This window comes from Aspergillus vadensis (assembly GCF_003184925.1).
Source record: "Aspergillus vadensis CBS 113365 unplaced genomic scaffold BO88scaffold_8, whole genome shotgun sequence".
NCBI classification, from domain to species: Eukaryota; Fungi; Ascomycota; class Eurotiomycetes; order Eurotiales; family Aspergillaceae; genus Aspergillus; species Aspergillus vadensis.
The window spans coordinates 459,228-476,865 of record NW_020292046.1 but is presented as its reverse complement, the minus strand read 5'-3'; the positions used below and the strand labels follow the sequence as shown (position 1 = coordinate 476,865).

The 17,638-nt window shown below is 51.8% G+C and overlaps 6 protein-coding genes across 6 annotated transcripts; 1 reads left to right on the top strand and 5 right to left on the bottom strand.

Moving 5' to 3' along the window:
* Nucleotides 1–132: 132 nt before the first annotated feature.
* BO88DRAFT_386209 (L-glutamate gamma-semialdehyde dehydrogenase) lies at nt 133–1,938 on the bottom strand (the record flags this gene model as incomplete). Its single annotated transcript, XM_025704778.1, has 3 exons — nt 133–1,617; nt 1,664–1,771; nt 1,816–1,938. 3 exons carry the CDS (start codon nt 1,936–1,938, stop codon nt 133–135), a joined length of 1,716 nt encoding a protein of 571 aa, XP_025564112.1.
* Nucleotides 1,939–2,400: 462 nt separating this feature from the next.
* BO88DRAFT_363292 (ATP-binding mismatch repair protein PMS1) lies at nt 2,401–5,798 on the bottom strand (the record flags this gene model as incomplete). Its single annotated transcript, XM_025703942.1, has 3 exons — nt 2,401–5,524; nt 5,610–5,706; nt 5,759–5,798. Coding segments are annotated over 3 exons (3,163 nt in total), but the record flags the coding sequence as incomplete, so codon positions are not given.
* A 107-nt stretch (nt 5,799–5,905) lies between these two features.
* Nucleotides 5,906–7,915, bottom strand: BO88DRAFT_403951 (serine incorporator domain-containing protein). Its single transcript, XM_025706489.1, has 4 exons — nt 7,764–7,915; nt 7,632–7,711; nt 6,964–7,552; nt 5,906–6,894 (listed from the first exon to the last, which is right to left on the bottom strand). Exons 1-4 carry the CDS (start codon nt 7,812–7,814, stop codon nt 6,178–6,180), a joined length of 1,437 nt encoding a protein of 478 aa, XP_025564110.1. The 5' UTR covers nt 7,815–7,915; the 3' UTR covers nt 5,906–6,177.
* A 505-nt stretch (nt 7,916–8,420) lies between these two features.
* BO88DRAFT_487086 (putative MFS transporter) lies at nt 8,421–11,067 on the top strand. The gene is made up of 8 exons (XM_025712521.1): nt 8,421–8,931; nt 9,001–9,072; nt 9,131–9,263; nt 9,323–9,427; nt 9,485–10,109; nt 10,162–10,177; nt 10,230–10,347; nt 10,399–11,067. The coding sequence occupies exons 1-8, from the start codon at nt 8,848–8,850 to the stop codon at nt 10,884–10,886; spliced, it is 1,641 nt and encodes a 546-aa protein (XP_025564109.1). The 5' UTR covers nt 8,421–8,847; the 3' UTR covers nt 10,887–11,067.
* Nucleotides 11,068–11,298: 231 nt separating this feature from the next.
* On the bottom strand, nt 11,299–12,955 carry BO88DRAFT_386199 (kinase domain protein; the record flags this gene model as incomplete). The annotated part of the gene is made up of 5 exons (XM_025704777.1): nt 11,299–11,486; nt 11,574–11,739; nt 11,800–12,113; nt 12,197–12,540; nt 12,624–12,955. The coding sequence occupies 5 exons, from the start codon at nt 12,953–12,955 to the stop codon at nt 11,299–11,301; spliced, it is 1,344 nt and encodes a 447-aa protein (XP_025564108.1).
* A 1,024-nt stretch (nt 12,956–13,979) lies between these two features.
* BO88DRAFT_403947 (putative GATA transcription factor (AreB)) lies at nt 13,980–15,537 on the bottom strand. The gene is made up of 2 exons (XM_025706488.1): nt 15,217–15,537; nt 13,980–15,121 (listed from the first exon to the last, which is right to left on the bottom strand). Exons 1-2 carry the CDS (start codon nt 15,445–15,447, stop codon nt 14,402–14,404), a joined length of 951 nt encoding a protein of 316 aa, XP_025564107.1. The 5' UTR covers nt 15,448–15,537; the 3' UTR covers nt 13,980–14,401.
* Nucleotides 15,538–17,638: the final 2,101 nt, after the last annotated feature.

The window sequence follows — 17,638 nt, the reverse complement described above, 5'->3', positions numbered from 1 at the left end:
GCCCATCATCAACACAAAGCACTGGAAAATTCTTAAATCATGCAATGCTACTACTACTGACACTTACTAAAGCTCATTAAGATCATATAGTAGATCAAGTTTACCTTAATACACTATCAACACGCTGCAGCATCACACAACATTGGATGGATACTCCACCTCCTCCAAGCTCCCAAACTCCTCCTTAATCGTCCTCACACTCACAAACCGCTGCAAATGCGCCATCGTGCCCGTCTTATCATTCGTTCCGGAGTCCCGACTACCCCCAAACGGCTGCTGCGCGACCGTCGACCCCGTACACTTCGTATTCAGGTACAACATGCCCGCCGCATGGCGCAGCGCCGTCTGCGCCTGTCGCGACGCATACGGGTCCTTCGCATAAATACTCCCCGTCAAGGCATAGCGCGATGTCCCGTCCACCAGTTTCAGCGTCTCTTCCCACTCGTTGTCCGGGTACACGTATACGCCTAGAATCGGACCAAACAGCTCCCGGGACATGATCTCATGCTTCGGGTTCGTGGTGCGATAGACAGTTGGGTGTACGTAGTATCCCTGACTCTTATCGGCGATACCGCCGGCAATGAGTTCGAGTTCGGGATCGTTGCGCGCGGAGTGAATGACCTCCGCGAGACGGTCGAAGGCGCGTTCGTGAATGACGGGGTTGATGAAGTGGGCATATTCATCGACGGGGCCGACAGACAGGCGGGAGAGGTGGTCCTTCAATGTTTGCTGGAAAGCAGGCCAGACGGATTCGGCAACGTACACGCGGGAGTTAGCGGAGCATTTCTGGCCCTGGTATTCGAACGCCCCGCGGATGGTGTTTAGAGCTGCGTTGGTGATGTCCGCTGAGGGGTGCACGAGGCCCCAGTTCTTGCCGCCAGTTTCGCCGATCACGCGAGGGTAGGAGTTGTAGATTCCCTCGCCGATGGCATTGCCGATTTTCTTCTGCAGGCCTTTGAAGACTTGCGTGGATCCGATGAAGGTGAGGGCGCCGAATTCGGGACGATGGAGGATCGTGTTGGTTACTTGTTCGGCGTCGCCGGGGAGAAATTGGATTACGTCTTTGGGGAGACCAGCTTCAAGGAGAATTTGGTGCAGGAGCCAGCTGGCGTGGAGGGCAGAGTCGGATGGCTTCCAGATTACGACGTTGCCTAGGAGGGCAGCTGGGCCGATGAGGGTTGCGCCTAGTGCGGTGAAGTTGAATGGGGCAATAGCGTAGACGAAGCCTTCCAGAGGCCGGTATTCAAGCTTGTTCCAGGTGCCGGGGAGGTGAACTTTGGGCTGCTGGGCGAAGAGTGACCAGCACTCTTGGATGTAGTGGCGGAAGAAGTCGACTGTTTCTGCGGCGGCGTCAATCTCGGCTTGCCAGATGTTCTTGCCTTGGCCTAGCATGGTGGCAGCAACAATTTCAGAGCGGTATTTGCCTGCGATGAGCTCGGAGGCGCGTAGGAAGATGGCAGCGCGGTCTTCGAAGGGCATGGCCTCCCAGGCTGGTTTAGCTTTGAGGGCTGCATCCACGGCGGTGTTAACCTGCTCGGGCGTAGCGGATGCATATTCGGCAACTACCTCGTTGTGGCGTGAGGGGTTCTTTTGAATTTGGGATTTGATAGTTTGTATCTGGTTTGTTAGCTGCGTGAGTTCGGTCACAGGAGAGGTGACTTACTGTGGAGCCATTGATGGTGAGTGGGATGTTAAAGGGCATCTCACTCTTCAGCTTCTGTAGGGCTTGCGTCAACTCAGCCCTCTCAGGTGAGCCTTTTGCGTAGTCGAGCTGGTGTTGTTAGTGAGTGTCATGGTATCGAAGGGAACACTTACTGGCTTCTCATTCTCGAACTTGGGAGGATGCCATAGACTGAGGGCTCGTAGTGGCTGACCTGCCCTCCGGCTGGTGTGAAGAATACTTGCGCGCACGCGAGGTGAGAAGTAAAGTGTCCGCATGATGGTCTATTAATCCTGTATATACTGAGTGTAAAGTTGAGACCTTCTGGGCGAGGAAGGGTATTTGTAGAGCAGCTGTCGGGAGGAGTCCCGAGCGGGGAGTGTGGCATCCCCGCAATCCCAATTGCAACTGCAAGGAGACCTGCAGCTGCATCCAATCGTGACGTGTCGTACTACTTGATAAGTGGCCAAGAGATGGCCATGCTGCGCCAGCCATTGAGATAGCTTCGGTGTATGGACCGACTGTTATCGTGCGTTTATCCTTTCGGATGCCGATCCCGAGGGTCCCTCATTCATGCATCCACGGCTCGCGTAGTAAATACATCGCACTGAAGTATGATGTGATCATAGCTTATCATTCAGTCATAATTTGTTCTCATTGACCGAACTCAAGTTGGAAAACTGAACGGTGACGCATTATCCAAAGGGTGATAAACGCAATCGTAAATGAGATAGAATATCGGTTAATCCTGAAAATATATATATATATATCTAATGACTCCGCTGGTCTATAATGTTATTCAAAAGTAAACGGTAAACCCGAGCATTCAAGCTTAGATCTACTCTGCTTCTTCAGCTTCCCCCTCACTCTGTGCAGCCATTTCCTGGCAGAACCCTCGCCATATATCCAATGAATCTACCGGTTGGTCTTCCTCATCGGCCAACTCATCCCATTCATTCCATTGCCCCAGGCTCATCAGATGCCTCATAGTCGGCCGGCCATGGGGACAATTCCACGGCTTATCAATGGTGCCCATATTATGCACCACTTTCTGCATCTGCTTGACCGTCAAGGTCTTGCCAATCATGATGCTCGACCGACATGCCCGCATGGCGAACATCTTCCGCACTTTGCTCGGACGGGGTATATACATTCCTGACGCTGACCGCGCGGCGTTAGTAGGCGTCTCCGACAATAGAACAATGAGCTCTTCCAAATCCCGAACCCCAAAGACCACTTCTTTGCTCAAAGGCAGCGAGACCAACTTGCAGCGGCGCCCGATAGGCTCGTCTCCGCTCTCGTCCACTTCTACAATGAAGCCGTTCTTTTCCAGCGCGGCTTGGTTCTCAATGACAATTTCCTCCTCCACTGCAGTGAGATCTAGACGCTTCGGTTGGACGAGGCGCTGGTTCTGCACTACGGTTTCTGCCTGCAGTCGTTCGAAGTTGAACTTTTCATCAGAGGCATGCTGGTCTATGATGAAGAGTTCGTCTTTCGCCGATGATCCAGCACCTGTGTCATCGGCGGATGAGCGCGTAGCTAGGATGAACCCGAGATTGAACTGTCCGACTATCCGCATGTTGGCAAAATCGTCTTTGCTGACCGTTAAAGATAGTCTTTCCTCAGCTGTTTCTTGTCGCGCTTCCGTCTCATCTTCGCCCTGGGAAGGGCCGTGGTGCTCTTCCCAACGGCGGAGGCTTTCCTGTAGTTGCCTAAGCTGTGACTGTATCTTGGAAAGAGAACCATCGATGGTGCTCATCAGCTGCACGGTAGAGTCACGGTGAGCAGCCCCCTTATTCATCTTGTTGGCACGATGAATGTTGTTGCCCTGTGGCAATGCTGCTTTGTCCTCTGCTTCTTGGATGAGTCGTTGGACTTCTGCTTCTTCATGGCGCTTTTTCTCTTCCTCGCTTATGTTCTCCCTCGAGGAGCTAATCTGTTGTGGGTTTTGAGGATCATTGCCATTGTTGGCTTTATGCTGATGGTGGTCACTGCTAACATGTTCGGGAAGATGATCCTCTTCATTGTCTGATGGAGCATAAGATTGAGAGCCATCATCTTCTTCTTCATCCTCGATCTCCTCACCTTCCTCCACAGGCTCCTCATCTTCTTCGCTCTCCTCATTAGCTTCTTCGGCCTCTTCATCCAGGATTTCTTCGTCTTCGCTTTCCGGCTCCATTTGCGATCCTGGAGCAGCAAAATCTCTCATGTGCTTGCCAAATATGCTAGGGCGCGAAGGCGTGTGTATCCGTCTTTTACGGGTAGTAGGGCCAGCGGCATCACCAGCACCTACGGACCGCTTTCTGGGCAACCCACTCCCCACCATAGACGTAACGGTCCTGTTGCCGATGGTAATGGTAGCCATCTCAGGAGGCATTCGTCTTGGCCGCATCCGATCAAATGCGTTTTGGATAGTATTTGGTGTCTCCTCCAGGGGGTCGGCTATCTGCGTCGATGAAGGCTCCTCAGGAGCCATGTCCTGAGACGAGAGATTATCTTCACGCTGTTTCGGGGCTTCTTCCGCGGATTCCTCTTGCGTAGGAGGCTGTGGTTCACCGGGGGAGTCCTGCCTCACGAAGAGGTCATTGTCCTCTTCCATTGGTTCAGGCTGGTCTTGAGGTGACGAAGGCATAGGCTTTTCTTGTACGCTTGGTGCATCCCGGCCTGCAGGGGAGGAGACAGCTGGACTACTGCCACGGGCACCAAGACCGCTCAAGAAGCTCTTCATCCGGTCTTGCGAGCTCGACTGCACTTCAGCGATCCCCTGGCTTCCCACTGGTTCCTGATCATCAGCCGCCGAGGAATTCACATCATCCACTGCAGGCCGGTTCGGACTCTGAGTCTGAGACTGCAAACTTCCCAAGCGTTGTTTGATAGTAGGAGCCTGCTTCGACCCAACAACCAACGACTGCGGCACCGTCTGATCCGACGACTCAAACAGTTGCACCAGCGACTCCTTCAGCGAATCAATCAGCGCTCCCGCATCGTGCAACAGAATGGTCCGCTTATCCGGCGACACGTTGACATCATAAGCGTTCGTATCCATATGGAAATCAGCAAACACAAACGGCGACTGAGACACGTTAAACGACTTATACACCTCATTGAACGCCTTTGCAATCTGCGGCAACCCACACGGGCGAGAATTCACAAAGAACATCTGCCGATCCGGAGTCTGTCTCCCCTCCCCAAACACCGGTTTCGAGACATGCCCGCGAATCGTAAGCTTATTCAACTCCCCAGACCCAGTAATTCTCCTTCCTGCCGCAGCAGACGGCTCAAACTCCAGCGCCAAATCCAGCGGAATCAGCGCCAGCAGCGTCTTCGCCCCATACACATTGGCAATATTCTCCTTCGTCGTCTGGTTCCCATTCGTGCTAAACACGACCACATTCTTCGTTTTGCCCACCGAGTTCCGGACGCTGAAGCGCACCCCCGTGCTGACGCACGCATACGCATGTAACAGGTTCAACACCTTGCCATACTCGCGCTTGATGTTCTTCTCCAGCTCTCGCCGCCGTACCGGTAACCCCTTGAAGATACTCTCCACCGAAGCCGTCGTACCTTTTTGCCCCGCGACTATCTGTGTCTTTTTCAATTTCCCGGAGGGTTCGAAATCAAGCCGGGTGGCTTTCGGGGCTTGATTCGCTTGCGCAGTGGTAATGCGGAAATCGGATAATGCGCATAGGGATGATAGCGCTTCACCGCGGAATCCAAAGGTGTGGAGAGTGGTGAGGTCTTCGTAGGAGGAGAGTTTGGAAGTGTAGTGTTTTAATGCGACGTTGGCGTAGTTATCGGGGGAAATTCCGCTGCCGTTGTCTTGGACTTCGATTAAGTCTAGGCCATTGTTTTTGAAGCGAATTTCTATGATGGTTCCAATCAGAGAATTAGTGACATCAATTTTCGGCAGGCAATGTGGGCTAGATTTTGGTGGTTGTTATTGTGGTACCTATCGAGGTTGCTCCGGCATCGAGACTGTTTTCGACCAGTTCCTTTGCAACGGAGCACAAGTCAACGATGACTTGACCGGATTGGATTTGATGGATCTGTAGTGTATGGATTAGAAGGTAACTTAGTATAAATACCAGGCAGACGTACTGAGCGGGCCTCGATGGCCTTGATGGTCGCCATGTTCATGCCATGGTGAGTGTGAAACTTGAGGGGGCAGAAAACGCGGTGACACGCGCTCGCCGGCCACTTTACGCGGTGGCTGCGATAAGCGCATCGCCGGGCGGGAGTTTCTACATCTACAAGCAGATACAACGACAACCAGTTCCAATAGCATCAATATCATTCTTGTGCACTTAACGGATTGTAATATGATACATGCGAGTTCTTCAAAGACAATAGCAGCTGAGCATGGTATGTCGCAAAGTAACAATAGGGGAATTCAGTAGCAGAATGGTGGCACCCACTATGACGTAGAACGGCAGGAAACTGTACAACTACGAGAAAAAGAAATCGCTGTTCAACGCCCAACTCCCGATCATACGTGATCTTTCAACTCAAATCCACGATCAGTAGGTGTCAAAGCGGTCCGGTAGAACCACCGGTGCGATCAGGGTCCACAGGTAGATTCCATAGCACACCCAGGCACTGATGATCTTCACCCAGCTGGCCCAGTAGGTGCGGCCAACGGGCGCAAAGTCATCGACGGCCTCCGGGTCCAGGTTCTGAGTCAGCAAGGTGGCCACCCAGGTGGTGGCTAAGAAGAAGATAATGTGGAACAAAGAGTAATTATACTGCGTCGATCCCTTTTCGTCGTCCTTGGTGTCATACTCGTCGGATTCGTCGTCGCTGTCATCCAGCGCACTGGCGGGCAAAGCACCACTCTCGACTGCCGCTCGAAGAGCCTCGGCCCGCATCTCGCGACGAGTGGTTGGCTGCTGGGTCACAAGACCATGCTCGTTGTCATCCGATCCCAGCTGCGAGTAGTTGTGTCCCCCTTTCGAGCCTAGCGCGATGCCCTGGGTGGCCGCGCGGGTGGTGGTATACGCGATGGTAGCCATGGTGACAATCGCACCCAAAACGATACTAGCCGTTCGGGTGCCTCGGGCGCGAATCAGAGGGTTACAGTGACGGTCATCTGGCTCCATGGACACCGCGGACATGGTGAGATAGGTGCAATAAACTGTAACCATGGCGGCCTGGGCCAATCCCGCTCTTGGGTTGGATTCCTGTACCATGGGCTGCACCGATATGATGGAAATAATAAGGAAGACAACGAGGTTAATCTAGCACGGAAGTAAGCACGAGGCCTGAGACGGCAGATGACAAGACCGTAGGAGACGCAGAAAACTTACAGTGATCGCAGCCTGGTTCATGGCGCATCCGCTGTGAGCAAAGAAGACATACATCAGGACCGTCATGACGAGAGATGCAATGTACATGCCCACAGTGGAGCCGATCAGAAGGCCACGCCATGTGCGTGAATCGCTATCTTCAATCTTCTGCAGGCACAATTCAGCCCATGAATGCGCCAGATCTACCAAGAGGATTAGACCCAGCAGGAGGAACAACATGGCGCAGATAAAGGCGATATAGTGGCCGTAGACGAAGAAAAACGACTCGGGGATGAAGAATGAAGCGACAACGAGCGCAAGCCACAGAATGATCTTGGGACCCCAGAACCCATTCTGAAGGACTGCACGGCCATCCTTGGAGGACCTGACACCAAGCAGCATGAAGGCGAGGATCAAATGGAAGAGCCCAAGACCAAAGTTGATTCGATGGACGGCCACCCAACCATAGCATTCTTTCCCATCGCATCTGATTTCCATGTAATCTAGTGTCATGTGTTGTAACTTTTTGAGCGCCCAAGGTGTGAGCATTATCCAGGAGATGATTGAATTGAACAAGAGGATGAAGGCATAGGCGATTCTCGTCGCCATACTGTTCGTCGGTGCCTAATGTCAGCCAAATCCACCATCACGAAGCGCAAGTCTAATTTTTCTATTTGAATGTCGCTGACCTGTTCTGAAACTTCCCGCATGCACTACATACTGCCGAACAGGTTGCTGCGCCGCAGCACGATGTCGCGAGGGTGATGAGCTACCTTGATGTCAGTGGGGGGATTAGATGGCGGTGATGGAGGTGCACGTACCGTGCTGGCACTGGGGAGAGCCAGCAGAGGCAGAGATAAGAGGGCACCCATGATGGATGAAGAAGAGTGTCACTCCCTCTCACTAAAGACAATAAGTGATCCAGATGTAGAGACGGGATGATAATAACCAGCCTGGGGATACTGGAAAGATGAAGACGGAATGGCAGGAGGAGAAGCCGCGGAGGTTCGCCGCCTTCGTCATGTGCCGGGGATCCTAGCGGATGGTTGGTTTCTTACGCGCGGCCAGCAAAGTCGGCTACGATAACAGCACCATGAAGCGATCTCAAGAGTATAGTTATTTGCACTATGTACGACTAAGTAGCTGTTCGGAATGAGGCAGCACCTGCCAAACCTAGTAGTTTCAGCAGTTATGCTTTCCCTCCACATTAATGTCTGGGGATGTTACTCCACGTGATGGAGAATGCATAAGATACACGTGACTGTGTATCCGGGGCAAGTGTGCCGGTAATGATGACCTTATCGGCGATAAGCGACTGGCTGTCACACCCATTTGAGGTGGTACTGCAGTTACCATACGATACCATACTCTACTATGACTGCCCTCCGATCTCGTCCGGGGAGACTAGCCTGAGTTGAGCTGACGAGTCCGACGGGACACATTTGGGGACACTTTGCTACTTGACTACTAATTGATTGCGTGGGAGGGTGGAGTGTACTAAATTTCCATTGCTGAAAGGACATCCAAACACTACTAGTTACGTCGCTCTTTTCTTTTTCTGTTTCTCTCCCTTCTTCCTCTTCTTGCACTCTTTTCTGCCCTTCTCTTTTTTTTCTTGTGTTTTTCTGTCCTTCCTTAAACTATCACCCCAGCTACTACTACTACACTACTACTATCATCGTCCGTGGTAGGGTTATCTATGGTCGAGGTCTAGCCGGCCGTCCTTACTTCGCTCTCCTCCGGTTATCGTGACGTGATAACGTTTATCCACTGCACCACCATCCCGGCCAACGAACTACAAATACTAGTCGTCCGGCCACTGCGACCCTCCCCCGCATATTTCGATGCGAAGAGTTCCCTACTGGCCTTCCCCCGGTGTCCTCGCCCTCCCCATCCCGCATCGCCATGGCCGCAGCCTCGCCCAATAAATCGAAGCGGATCGTTTCCGTCGTAGCGGCCACCCTGGTTGCTCTTGCCTGTGGTACCAACGTGCGCTTCTTCCCTTCTCTAGATCCATATGAATCTGGCTGTTGAGCACGACTCTGATATCCGTGACAGTATGCATACTCGGCATGGGCGCCCCAATTCGCGCAACAAATGAAGATCTCCTCCACCGAAAGCAACTTCATTGTAAGCCGCCCGTTGCGCCCGTCACCCAGAGTTCAACGTTAATTGATAATACTTCCAGGGTGCGGCTGGGAATTTGGGCATGTATGCATCGGGAATCCCGTTGGGTCTGTTGACAGATGCTCGGGGTCCGCGTCTGACGACTTTCTTGGGTGCAATCACGCTGGGAATTGGCTACTATCCCATCTATCTGGGTATGCCCTATATTGAACCCCTGCGGACCTTGGAAACTAGCTGACGTCGGCATATACAGCATACGTCAAGGGACCCGGGTCGATGGCCATTATCTTCCTGTCTTTTTTCGCTTTCTTGACTGGCTTCGGAAGTTGCTCAGCCTTCTCAGCATCTATTAAGACATGTATGCCAAGCCTTTCCAATGGGTCTGTTAACTTGTATGGCTGACAACATCTTTTAGCGGCTTCCAACTTCCCCGATCACCGTGGAACAGCGACCGCTTTCCCCTTGGCCGCTTTTGGGTTGAGCGCGTTCTTCTGGTCCACCGTTTCCTCGGTTCTCTTTAAGGACGATACTGGCCGCTTCCTCCTTTTGCTGGCTCTGGGCACCTGCGCCCTAAACCTCGTTTCGATCCCGTTTCTTCGTATTTTGCCTCCTAGTGAGCCGTATATGCCACTCGGACGGGGCAGGTCCCCTGGCGTAGAATCTCAGCGACTGCGCACTACTAGATCTACAGAATTCCGGCACAGCCTGGAAGAATCTGATGAAGCAGGTACGCAGACCTTTATAACCTATGAATCCTGTCCCGCAGCGCGTGACACATCGCACTCGGTCGTGTCGAGTCCCCATCACCCCGGCCACAACCCCGATATTGACGAAACATCCTCCTTGGTGTCCAAAGTTCCCTCACGCTCATCCCGAGAATTCCTCAACCAACACGAGGAGGATGACGATGCTCTCTCCGATGTTGCTCCCGAATCCCCTCATCCGGACGTTCGCGGCTTGGCGATGCTTCCGAGGATTGAGTTCTGGCAACTCTTTTTGACGATGGCTCTTCTTTCTGGAATTGGTTTGATGACTATCAAGTTAGTACCATCATGTTATCTTCACATAAATTTGATGCTAACCGGTCAATAGCAACATTGGAAACAGCGTAAGGCAACTCCGCACAATCCCATTCATGTCAGCTGACTGTATTCTTGCAGGCCAAGGCACTTTGGCAGTACTACGACGACAGCGCAAGCCCGAAGTTTATTCAACAGCGCCAGGTTATGCATGTCTCGATCCTGTCTTTCGGAAACTTTATTGGTCGACTTTCTAGCGGTATGTCGCACCTTCAATGCTCATAACTGGCTTGGTGCTAACCTCCTATAGGTATTGGCTCCGACCTGCTGGTGAAGAAGCTGAACATGTCGCGATTCTGGTGCTTGTTCATCTCCGCCTTTGTCTTCACCGTCACCCAACTTGCAGGCTCCGCCATCTCCAACCCTCACCAATTGGCCATTGTATCCGGTTTTACCGGCATCGCATACGGCTTCCTTTTCGGCGTCTTCCCGTCGCTGGTCGCCCACACCTTTGGCATCGGTGGGCTCTCCCAGAATTGGGGTGTCATGACGCTTGCGCCCGTGTTCAGTGGCAACGTCTTCAATCTGCTCTACGGCAGCATCTACGACCGCCACTCGATTGTCGAGCCCAACGGAGACCGCGACTGCCCGGATGGTCTGGCTTGCTACCAGTCTGCGTACTACACGACGTTCTTGTCCGGTGTGGCCGGTGTGGTCGTCTGTCTGTGGAGTATCCTCCACGAGAGACGCATCCACGGTGCGATGCACAAGAAGGTTGAGCATGACCGACTTGCTTAGATTGGAAGAATAGTTTGAAGCCTTAGGAGTAAGAGGCTGGAAGCGGTGACTTTTATTTTGTCTTCCTCGTAAATATACCCAGGGGATATGTGCCGATTTAACAGGCAATTTGGTTGGGATTTTCAACATAGAGGGTTCACAATTTCATATAGACAATCATTGATTTTCAAAGTTGTTTCCGATAACTTCATCGTATGGGCAGTGCTGCCGTTTTAACTAGGGTATAGCCAACCGTCAGTGTACTCCGGTTCACTGAACCCTCCATCATAACATATGGGCTACTACACAATGTTCCAACTTACATTGTCCACCAGTGTATATCCCTTAACTCCTCTCTTCCAACCACACTACATACATAATCTTACACAGACTTCTATCTACCACAATAAGTAAGTTGTAATACATCAATACATCAATAATCCTCCCCCCTCACCCACTCATCCTCCATCAACAACTCCCTCGCACTCGGCCTCTCACCAGGAACCCAGCTTAACGTTTTCCGCAGAAACCGCAGAAAAAGCCTCTTCCTGTCGCCTTCGAGTCGCGTCACTCGATCATCCAGGGATCCTCCCGGAATCTCTACGTGACTCTTCCAATTACCTATATACACACAATCAAACTAGTCAGCCAAAACCCAAGCTTTTCACTAGTATAGATAGATACTAGGGATAGGTAAAAAAGACATACCATCTCGATCCCAGAACCTCCAACTCTCCTCGCTCCGATCCAGAAACTCACCCGGTGGCGGACCAAGCAGGGCTATCATCTCTGCGAAGCGACGAGCATGATCATCCTGTGTATGCAGGTGTGGGGTGTTGGTGAAGAGGTGATTTGATTTGAGTAGGGACCATGCCTTAGCGTCATTCATCGTAAGTTTACTTCAAGAAGTTGGTAGGTAGTTAAGAAACTGTACCGTCTGCCCCAAAGCCCATATATCCACCTTCTCATCCCACTCCATATTAAGCATTACTTCCGGGGCTCTATACAACCCCGGCATGATGATGAAACCACTAGTCTGCGTGCCCGTATCAGAGGGAAGTAATCTCGCCTCCCCCAGATCAGCGAGCATAGGTTCCCCGGTCGGGAAGGGCATTCCTCGCGTAGCGTAGATCGTTCTATTATCCGGAAGATGTTTCCGCGGAGCAGGCTCGTTGAGTTCTTCTTCTTCTAGGTCGGTTAGGATTGAGGTGTCTTCGATGCCTAGGAGGATGTTGGTTGGTTGGATGTCTGTTGTATTATGCTTAGTAAACTATCTATGGATTAATGTGAGAAGGGGAGAGAGGAGGGGAGAGTGGGGGTCAATGGTTTACCTGTATGAACCACATTAGCCGAATGGAGATAATCCAGCGCAATGAGCATAAACCGGATGGTAACGCGGAGGAGATCCTCCGGTAATGCGTTGCCTTCCAGACACTGGATGTAATCGCAGATGTCCATTCCGGATGGCTGGTAGAGAATACATGGGTGGATTCCGTGGGGACCTTGGATCTCGAAGGAGTCGTGGACGAGGCGGGTGTATTTCTGGCCTACATGTTTACTATGTTCGACTTTGGTGTGGAGGGTTTGTTTTAGGTGTTTGGATATGCGGATCTCCGGGAGGTGGGTGTGTTGGGTGCTGCGGACGTGGAGTTTTAGGGTTAGGTAGGTGTTGGCTCTGGAGTAGTTAGTTGAATTGGGATTATGGGGATGATTAGGAGTAACTAGGTCAGTGTATGTGTGTGAAGGTAGTATGCATACTGTAGATCACGACATAGCCAGACGGTGGATGAGGATCCGAAGCCGAGTTTGGTGATGACTTGGTATTGGGAATTGAAGACTTCACCGATGTGGACGGGGTAGAATCGCTCTGCTCGGTAGTCGGGGAGAGTTTCTTCTTCTAGTTTGGGGATGTGATTGAGGAGTTCGTATCCTGTTGTTGGGAATGTACGTGGTGGTGATGGGGATGGGTGGGAGCTTGTATGTCTGTGTTGACTGGGTTGAAGGGGAGAGGTGATAGGCCATCGTGGTGAAGGTTTAGGATGGCTGACAATGCGGATGGACAATCTACAGATGCGCAGTATCATCTTCATAGCTGCGTGAGCTATCTGAGTGGTGATGATTGAAGCGCTACATTCATAGATAGAGAGACACGTGCTCTGTGTCATGTGTCTAGACCTATCGACATGCATCCCTGTTCTGCCTATTCGAGATAACTCCGATTATTATCCGTTCTCATCACTGACACTTTAATCCTCTCCCAGCCAGGACTGCTCTACAAAGAAGATTTCCTGATGCCAGCATCATGGATGCGCCCTTACATTTGACTGGAAGATAGGAAGAGACATCCAGATGCCTATCCATCTACCTCCGATAAGTACTAGAGCCAACGAGCATTGCGCTCCAAATGGCGACATCCCCCTACATGCACTAAGTCATTACCCACCATTACCCCCTCACCTACCAATATACTCTATCTAAACATAAACCCAGATAACAATACTCTCACCAACCCAACAATAGGTTAGTATAACCGCATCCCTCTCCTTCAAAAGCGGGGAACCCTCCAATCAGCACATTCCCGACCGTCGGGAATCCGGGTAATGAACAACCCCCAAGGGCCTAAATTACCATATATAGAAATATAGATAGATCATAGATAGGACAAAAATCTGCTTATGGTTATAAACAAGCAAATTTGAGTGAGGAGATGCCGATCAACGTCGTATCCCCGACGGACAACGAATCAGGTTGGGCCAATAATAAAGGGAGGATTTGCGTGATGGGCATTGATAAGGGCAGATTGCAGATTGCATTGTAAGGAGGTCGGGTACAATTCCGGGTACTCCGGACTCGTGACCAGTGCACTTCATCCATCGCACTGATAAGGAAGGAATCGGATCGACGCAGTGGAGTAATGAGATGAGATGGAATGCCCAGGTTTGGGGGTTTCATCATTAAAGTGGGATGATATAGGGTCGGTGGTCTTTAGGAATGATTAGGTTAGGTTGGGTTACAATGAGGATACTGTGAAGGTTCCTTCCGCCTTCGGAAGTATACTAGTATGTGGTCACTCGGTACTGTTGCATCGGATGATCGGTATTACGATAGACAATATTGGAAGAAGACAGTAGTTAGATTCAGGGAGTTAATAATAACACGAATTACTTTGAACACATGTAAACCCTTTACAGGTCCTTTTCTTTTTCGCTCTTTCTGAGGGGTTTTTTGTGCGGTCGGGCTGGGATGAGGGGGTAGGTGCAGGCGCAGAATAATCTCTCCCCGACTCATATCGGAACAAATAGGATGAGTAGAAGAAGAGAAGGGGAAAGTGGCTCGAAAAGAAGGTTGTGTGATATAATTAGGTAGTTAATCCGATATACAGCCAGCCAATGACAAGACTCGTAAAGGGTATCAAAGAGACCGGGGAAGATCAGAGAACGCAGCACCGCAGACTGTGTGCGCATTTGTTTACGTCGGTGCTGCCCGACGCACGCATGCGCGTCCATCGTCCGAACAAAGACCCCTCCCGTGAGGCCTTAGACACTCTTGGGGGATTTTGTCGGCGATTCCGCAGGTTGCTCCACGACGTCGGACAGCCGCATCCGCTTGGCCAGCGGTTCGCCGGGACTGTCATTGCCCGCCGGATTGGCAGAGGAAGTCTGGTCGCTAAGCTGTCGCTCCAGCTCAGATATCCGCCGTTTCAGATCGTCTTCGCGCCGTTGGGCCTCCTCCAGAGACCGCCGGAGTCGTACCTCGGAGTCCCGGACGATCATCTCCGATCGGCGCGCAGTCGCGCCGCTCTGCTCCAGTTCCGTCACCCGGCCCCGGAAGAGTTCATTGATAAACTCCAATTCGCTCACGCGAGTCTTCAAAGAGGTATTGGCTGCGAGCAGTCCATCGTAGGTCTGTGGTGACTCGAGATGGCGGTCGACAGCCGCCGAGGTCGCCGTGGGCGAGGGCTGGCGCGGCTGCACCGAGGGTAGCGCATTCGGCTGATTGAGACCATGGTCGCCAATTGTGACACTATCGAACATGTGCTGGGGCGCAATGTTGGCATTGTGTTGCGACTGCGGGTGTGGTTGTTGCATGGAAGGGATACCAGGCGTTTCGGTTCGGGAGACGGGTGAGTTGGATCGGTCGGAATGGCCCGGTGATGCCTTCCGCGACGCGCGACGGTATCCTTGGGACCCCATGGGCGGCGTCCCTGCTTCGGACCTCGAGGTAGACAAGCCATTTGTATCGATAGCACCGCCGGACTGATAAGAGATTGATATGATTGTTAGCGACCCTTATCTCAGGTGAACGACGACAGTATACAGCCAGGGAAAATTTTTCTAGACGACCGACTCACCTTACGCTTAGGGCCCTGACCAGCAGTCTTGACCCGGTTGCGACTCTTGATCACATCGGTCTTTAGGCTTATCGGACGGGGCCTGCCATGTAGTTTGAGGAACAAGCCACAGGCGTTGCAAAGGACGGAGCCGAGTTCGTCTCTGCGCCAGAGAGGTGTCGTAGAAGTGCCGCAATTCTGGCACACAGGCTGTAATTGAGGACGTTTGTGATCAGCCAATGTGGTCGCCATCGTTTTTGGAACAGTAGTATTGCGCGAAGGAGAGGGGAGGGAAAGACAGAAGATGGGGAAGCGGACTGATAGTGGATGGAGGAGGAAGAGCGCTGGGTTGATAAGATCGGGAGAGATTTGATGGGCTGGCGCGATAAGGAGCAGGTGGTGCGGCGCCAAGCCCCCAGCGGCTGCTGATAACAGCAGATTGGATTGGCACAGAAAAAGAAACCCAGGAAATTAAGGGTCACCATGAACACCAGAAATTTCACCCCAGGCAAGAAGGAAAAAGCAACAAAACCAGCGTAGCTCGATAAGAACCATCGTCCTCCGATGATAAGATCATTTCAGTAACTTACAGGATTATTGCCTTGTCCACCAGTAGTGGCAGCCGGAGAAGATGTCGCGTATGTCATATTGGCCATACTGGGCTGCGCATTGCTACTCGAGGCTCTGTACACGTAAGACTCGTCAGCATAACCAGAGATACGGGCGCATTGGGCGTGTGAGCTTCAAAATTATCATATTGCCCCTTCGGACATGGCAGGGGAATCACGTATGATCTTCATTGCGATTCCCCTCTCATTCCGTCACCTGGTCTCGTTCTATGCAAACTCGCATAGGGAAAGGTTCCTGCTAGGTACACATACCGCAGATTGGAAGTAGGCGCGGATGCGACCGAGGCCAAAGCAGAGAGTCCAGGCAGAGATGGGCCCAGAGAGCTGGGAAAGGCACTACCGTTGCTGCTACTGCTCGGGCTGTGGGTGTATTTATCTAGAGAGCTCGCCTCGGGAAGCGTTCCAGAATACTGCGATGACGCTGATGATGCTCCCGCGCCAGTATCCGTGGTCGATTGACGCGATCCCGATTGACTGTCAGTCGAGGAGGAAGTATGTTTGTAGTTCGAGTCTTGAGACTGGGAGTTCGACGGCGACGGCGGACGAAGGGCTGGGTCGATGGGCGACGCCCGGAACAGGAGTGAAGCCACCGTGGAGGTTGTCGGAGGGAACTAGCTAGAAATCCGGCCCCAAATGACCGAATTGTAGACGATTCGAGGGGAAGTTTTCCGACGTTCCGGGAGTGGTATACGACGGTTTGAGAGGAAAGATTCGTGCCGTTGGAGAGGACCAGCCACGTCTGAAAGGGAGGAATGATATGGAATGTCGTTCAACTTTTTTTGGTTGACCAAATGTGATCAAACGATCAATAAACTTTTTTCAAGCCCGAAATGATTTTCTTTTTGTTCTTGATAATTGCTTTTGTCCGGCCCAAGGGACATCAGAGATTATACTCCAGGAGTAAAAGATCTCAGCACAAGGCTGTCTCGGGGACAAGTTGCTGCAAGTCGACCCAAGGAGCGATTGCTGAAAGGAGCGACAAGAAGGTGAAAAACAGAAGAATCCAAGCGGATTGACCGGAAAGGAATCATACGAAAGAAGATGATAGGGTTTGGGGAAGGGGATTCGAGACAAATCTGGAGGGGAACAGGATGGTCGGGAGGGAGAAGGAAGATCGAGGGTTGATTATCGGGGCTGCTATCGCGCGTCGGAGGCTATCGATTATTTATCGAAATGGCTCTGCGGAACCGCCGCTTGGCTGGGCCCAGCCGAGTCTTGGATACTCAGATTAAATCTTGGATAGGGATCCGTCACCCGTAGGAATTCCTCCTTATCACCTCCTCCCCAGTCAGTCCCGGGCTGTTGCTATGCTATGCTTCTGCTCTCCAAGGTTTATGCGCCTATCTAATAGTATGCGCGGGACGGGCCCGGAATGAATCTTCGCAATGTTGTTGTCGCGCCCCTGCATGCCCCTTTCCCACCAGCCTAGTATTTACTGTGATCGCCCCTGTGTTCTTTTGTCTTTCAAGCCTGTCCTTCAACGGCCAGTGACCATCATCACTCACGACTTTTCTATAGTGGAGTGGAGGCTGAGGTGGAGCTGAGCGTCAATAGCAGACTATAGTTGGCCGGCAGAGTGGCTGACCAGGACTCATGCTTGCTGTGATCGGAACCAGTCATGGTATTGCTGATTGGTGCGCAACCATTCGACTGTTGATGTTTTCCATTATAGCAATTCTTCATACATCATGCTACTGCACCTCGTTTCACTCTATCGGTCCATGTCTTAGATCGTAGCATAATCTCGTTGGAGAGACGAAGCCATGGCGCGCATATCGCGTGGAGTGTAAGTGCTGGAAAACGGCTGCCAGTGT

What these genes read in the sequence shown, in the direction of transcription:
- BO88DRAFT_403951 (XM_025706489.1), bottom strand. Translation starts at nt 7,814, where the DNA reads ATGGGTGCCCTCTTATCTCTGCCTCTGCTGGCTCTCCCCAGTGCCAGC. An exon ending in CTCTCCCCAGTGCCAGCACG is followed by an intron (nt 7,712 to 7,763) that starts GTACGTGCACCT and finishes ACATCAAGGTAG; the next exon opens with CTCATCACCCTCGCGACATC. An exon ending in TGAACCAGGCTGCGATCACT is followed by an intron (nt 6,895 to 6,963) that starts GTAAGTTTTCTG and finishes CTTCCGTGCTAG; the next exon opens with ATTAACCTCGTTGTCTTCCT.
- BO88DRAFT_487086 (XM_025712521.1), top strand. Translation starts at nt 8,848, where the DNA reads ATGGCCGCAGCCTCGCCCAATAAATCGAAGCGGATCGTTTCCGTCGTA. An exon ending in CCACCGAAAGCAACTTCATT is followed by an intron (nt 9,073 to 9,130) that starts GTAAGCCGCCCG and finishes TAATACTTCCAG; the next exon opens with GGTGCGGCTGGGAATTTGGG. An exon ending in CTACTATCCCATCTATCTGG is followed by an intron (nt 9,264 to 9,322) that starts GTATGCCCTATA and finishes CGGCATATACAG; the next exon opens with CATACGTCAAGGGACCCGGG.
- BO88DRAFT_403947 (XM_025706488.1), bottom strand. Translation starts at nt 15,447, where the DNA reads ATGGCGACCACATTGGCTGATCACAAACGTCCTCAATTACAGCCTGTG. An exon ending in GTCAGGGCCCTAAGCGTAAG is followed by an intron (nt 15,122 to 15,216) that starts GTGAGTCGGTCG and finishes ATCTCTTATCAG; the next exon opens with TCCGGCGGTGCTATCGATAC.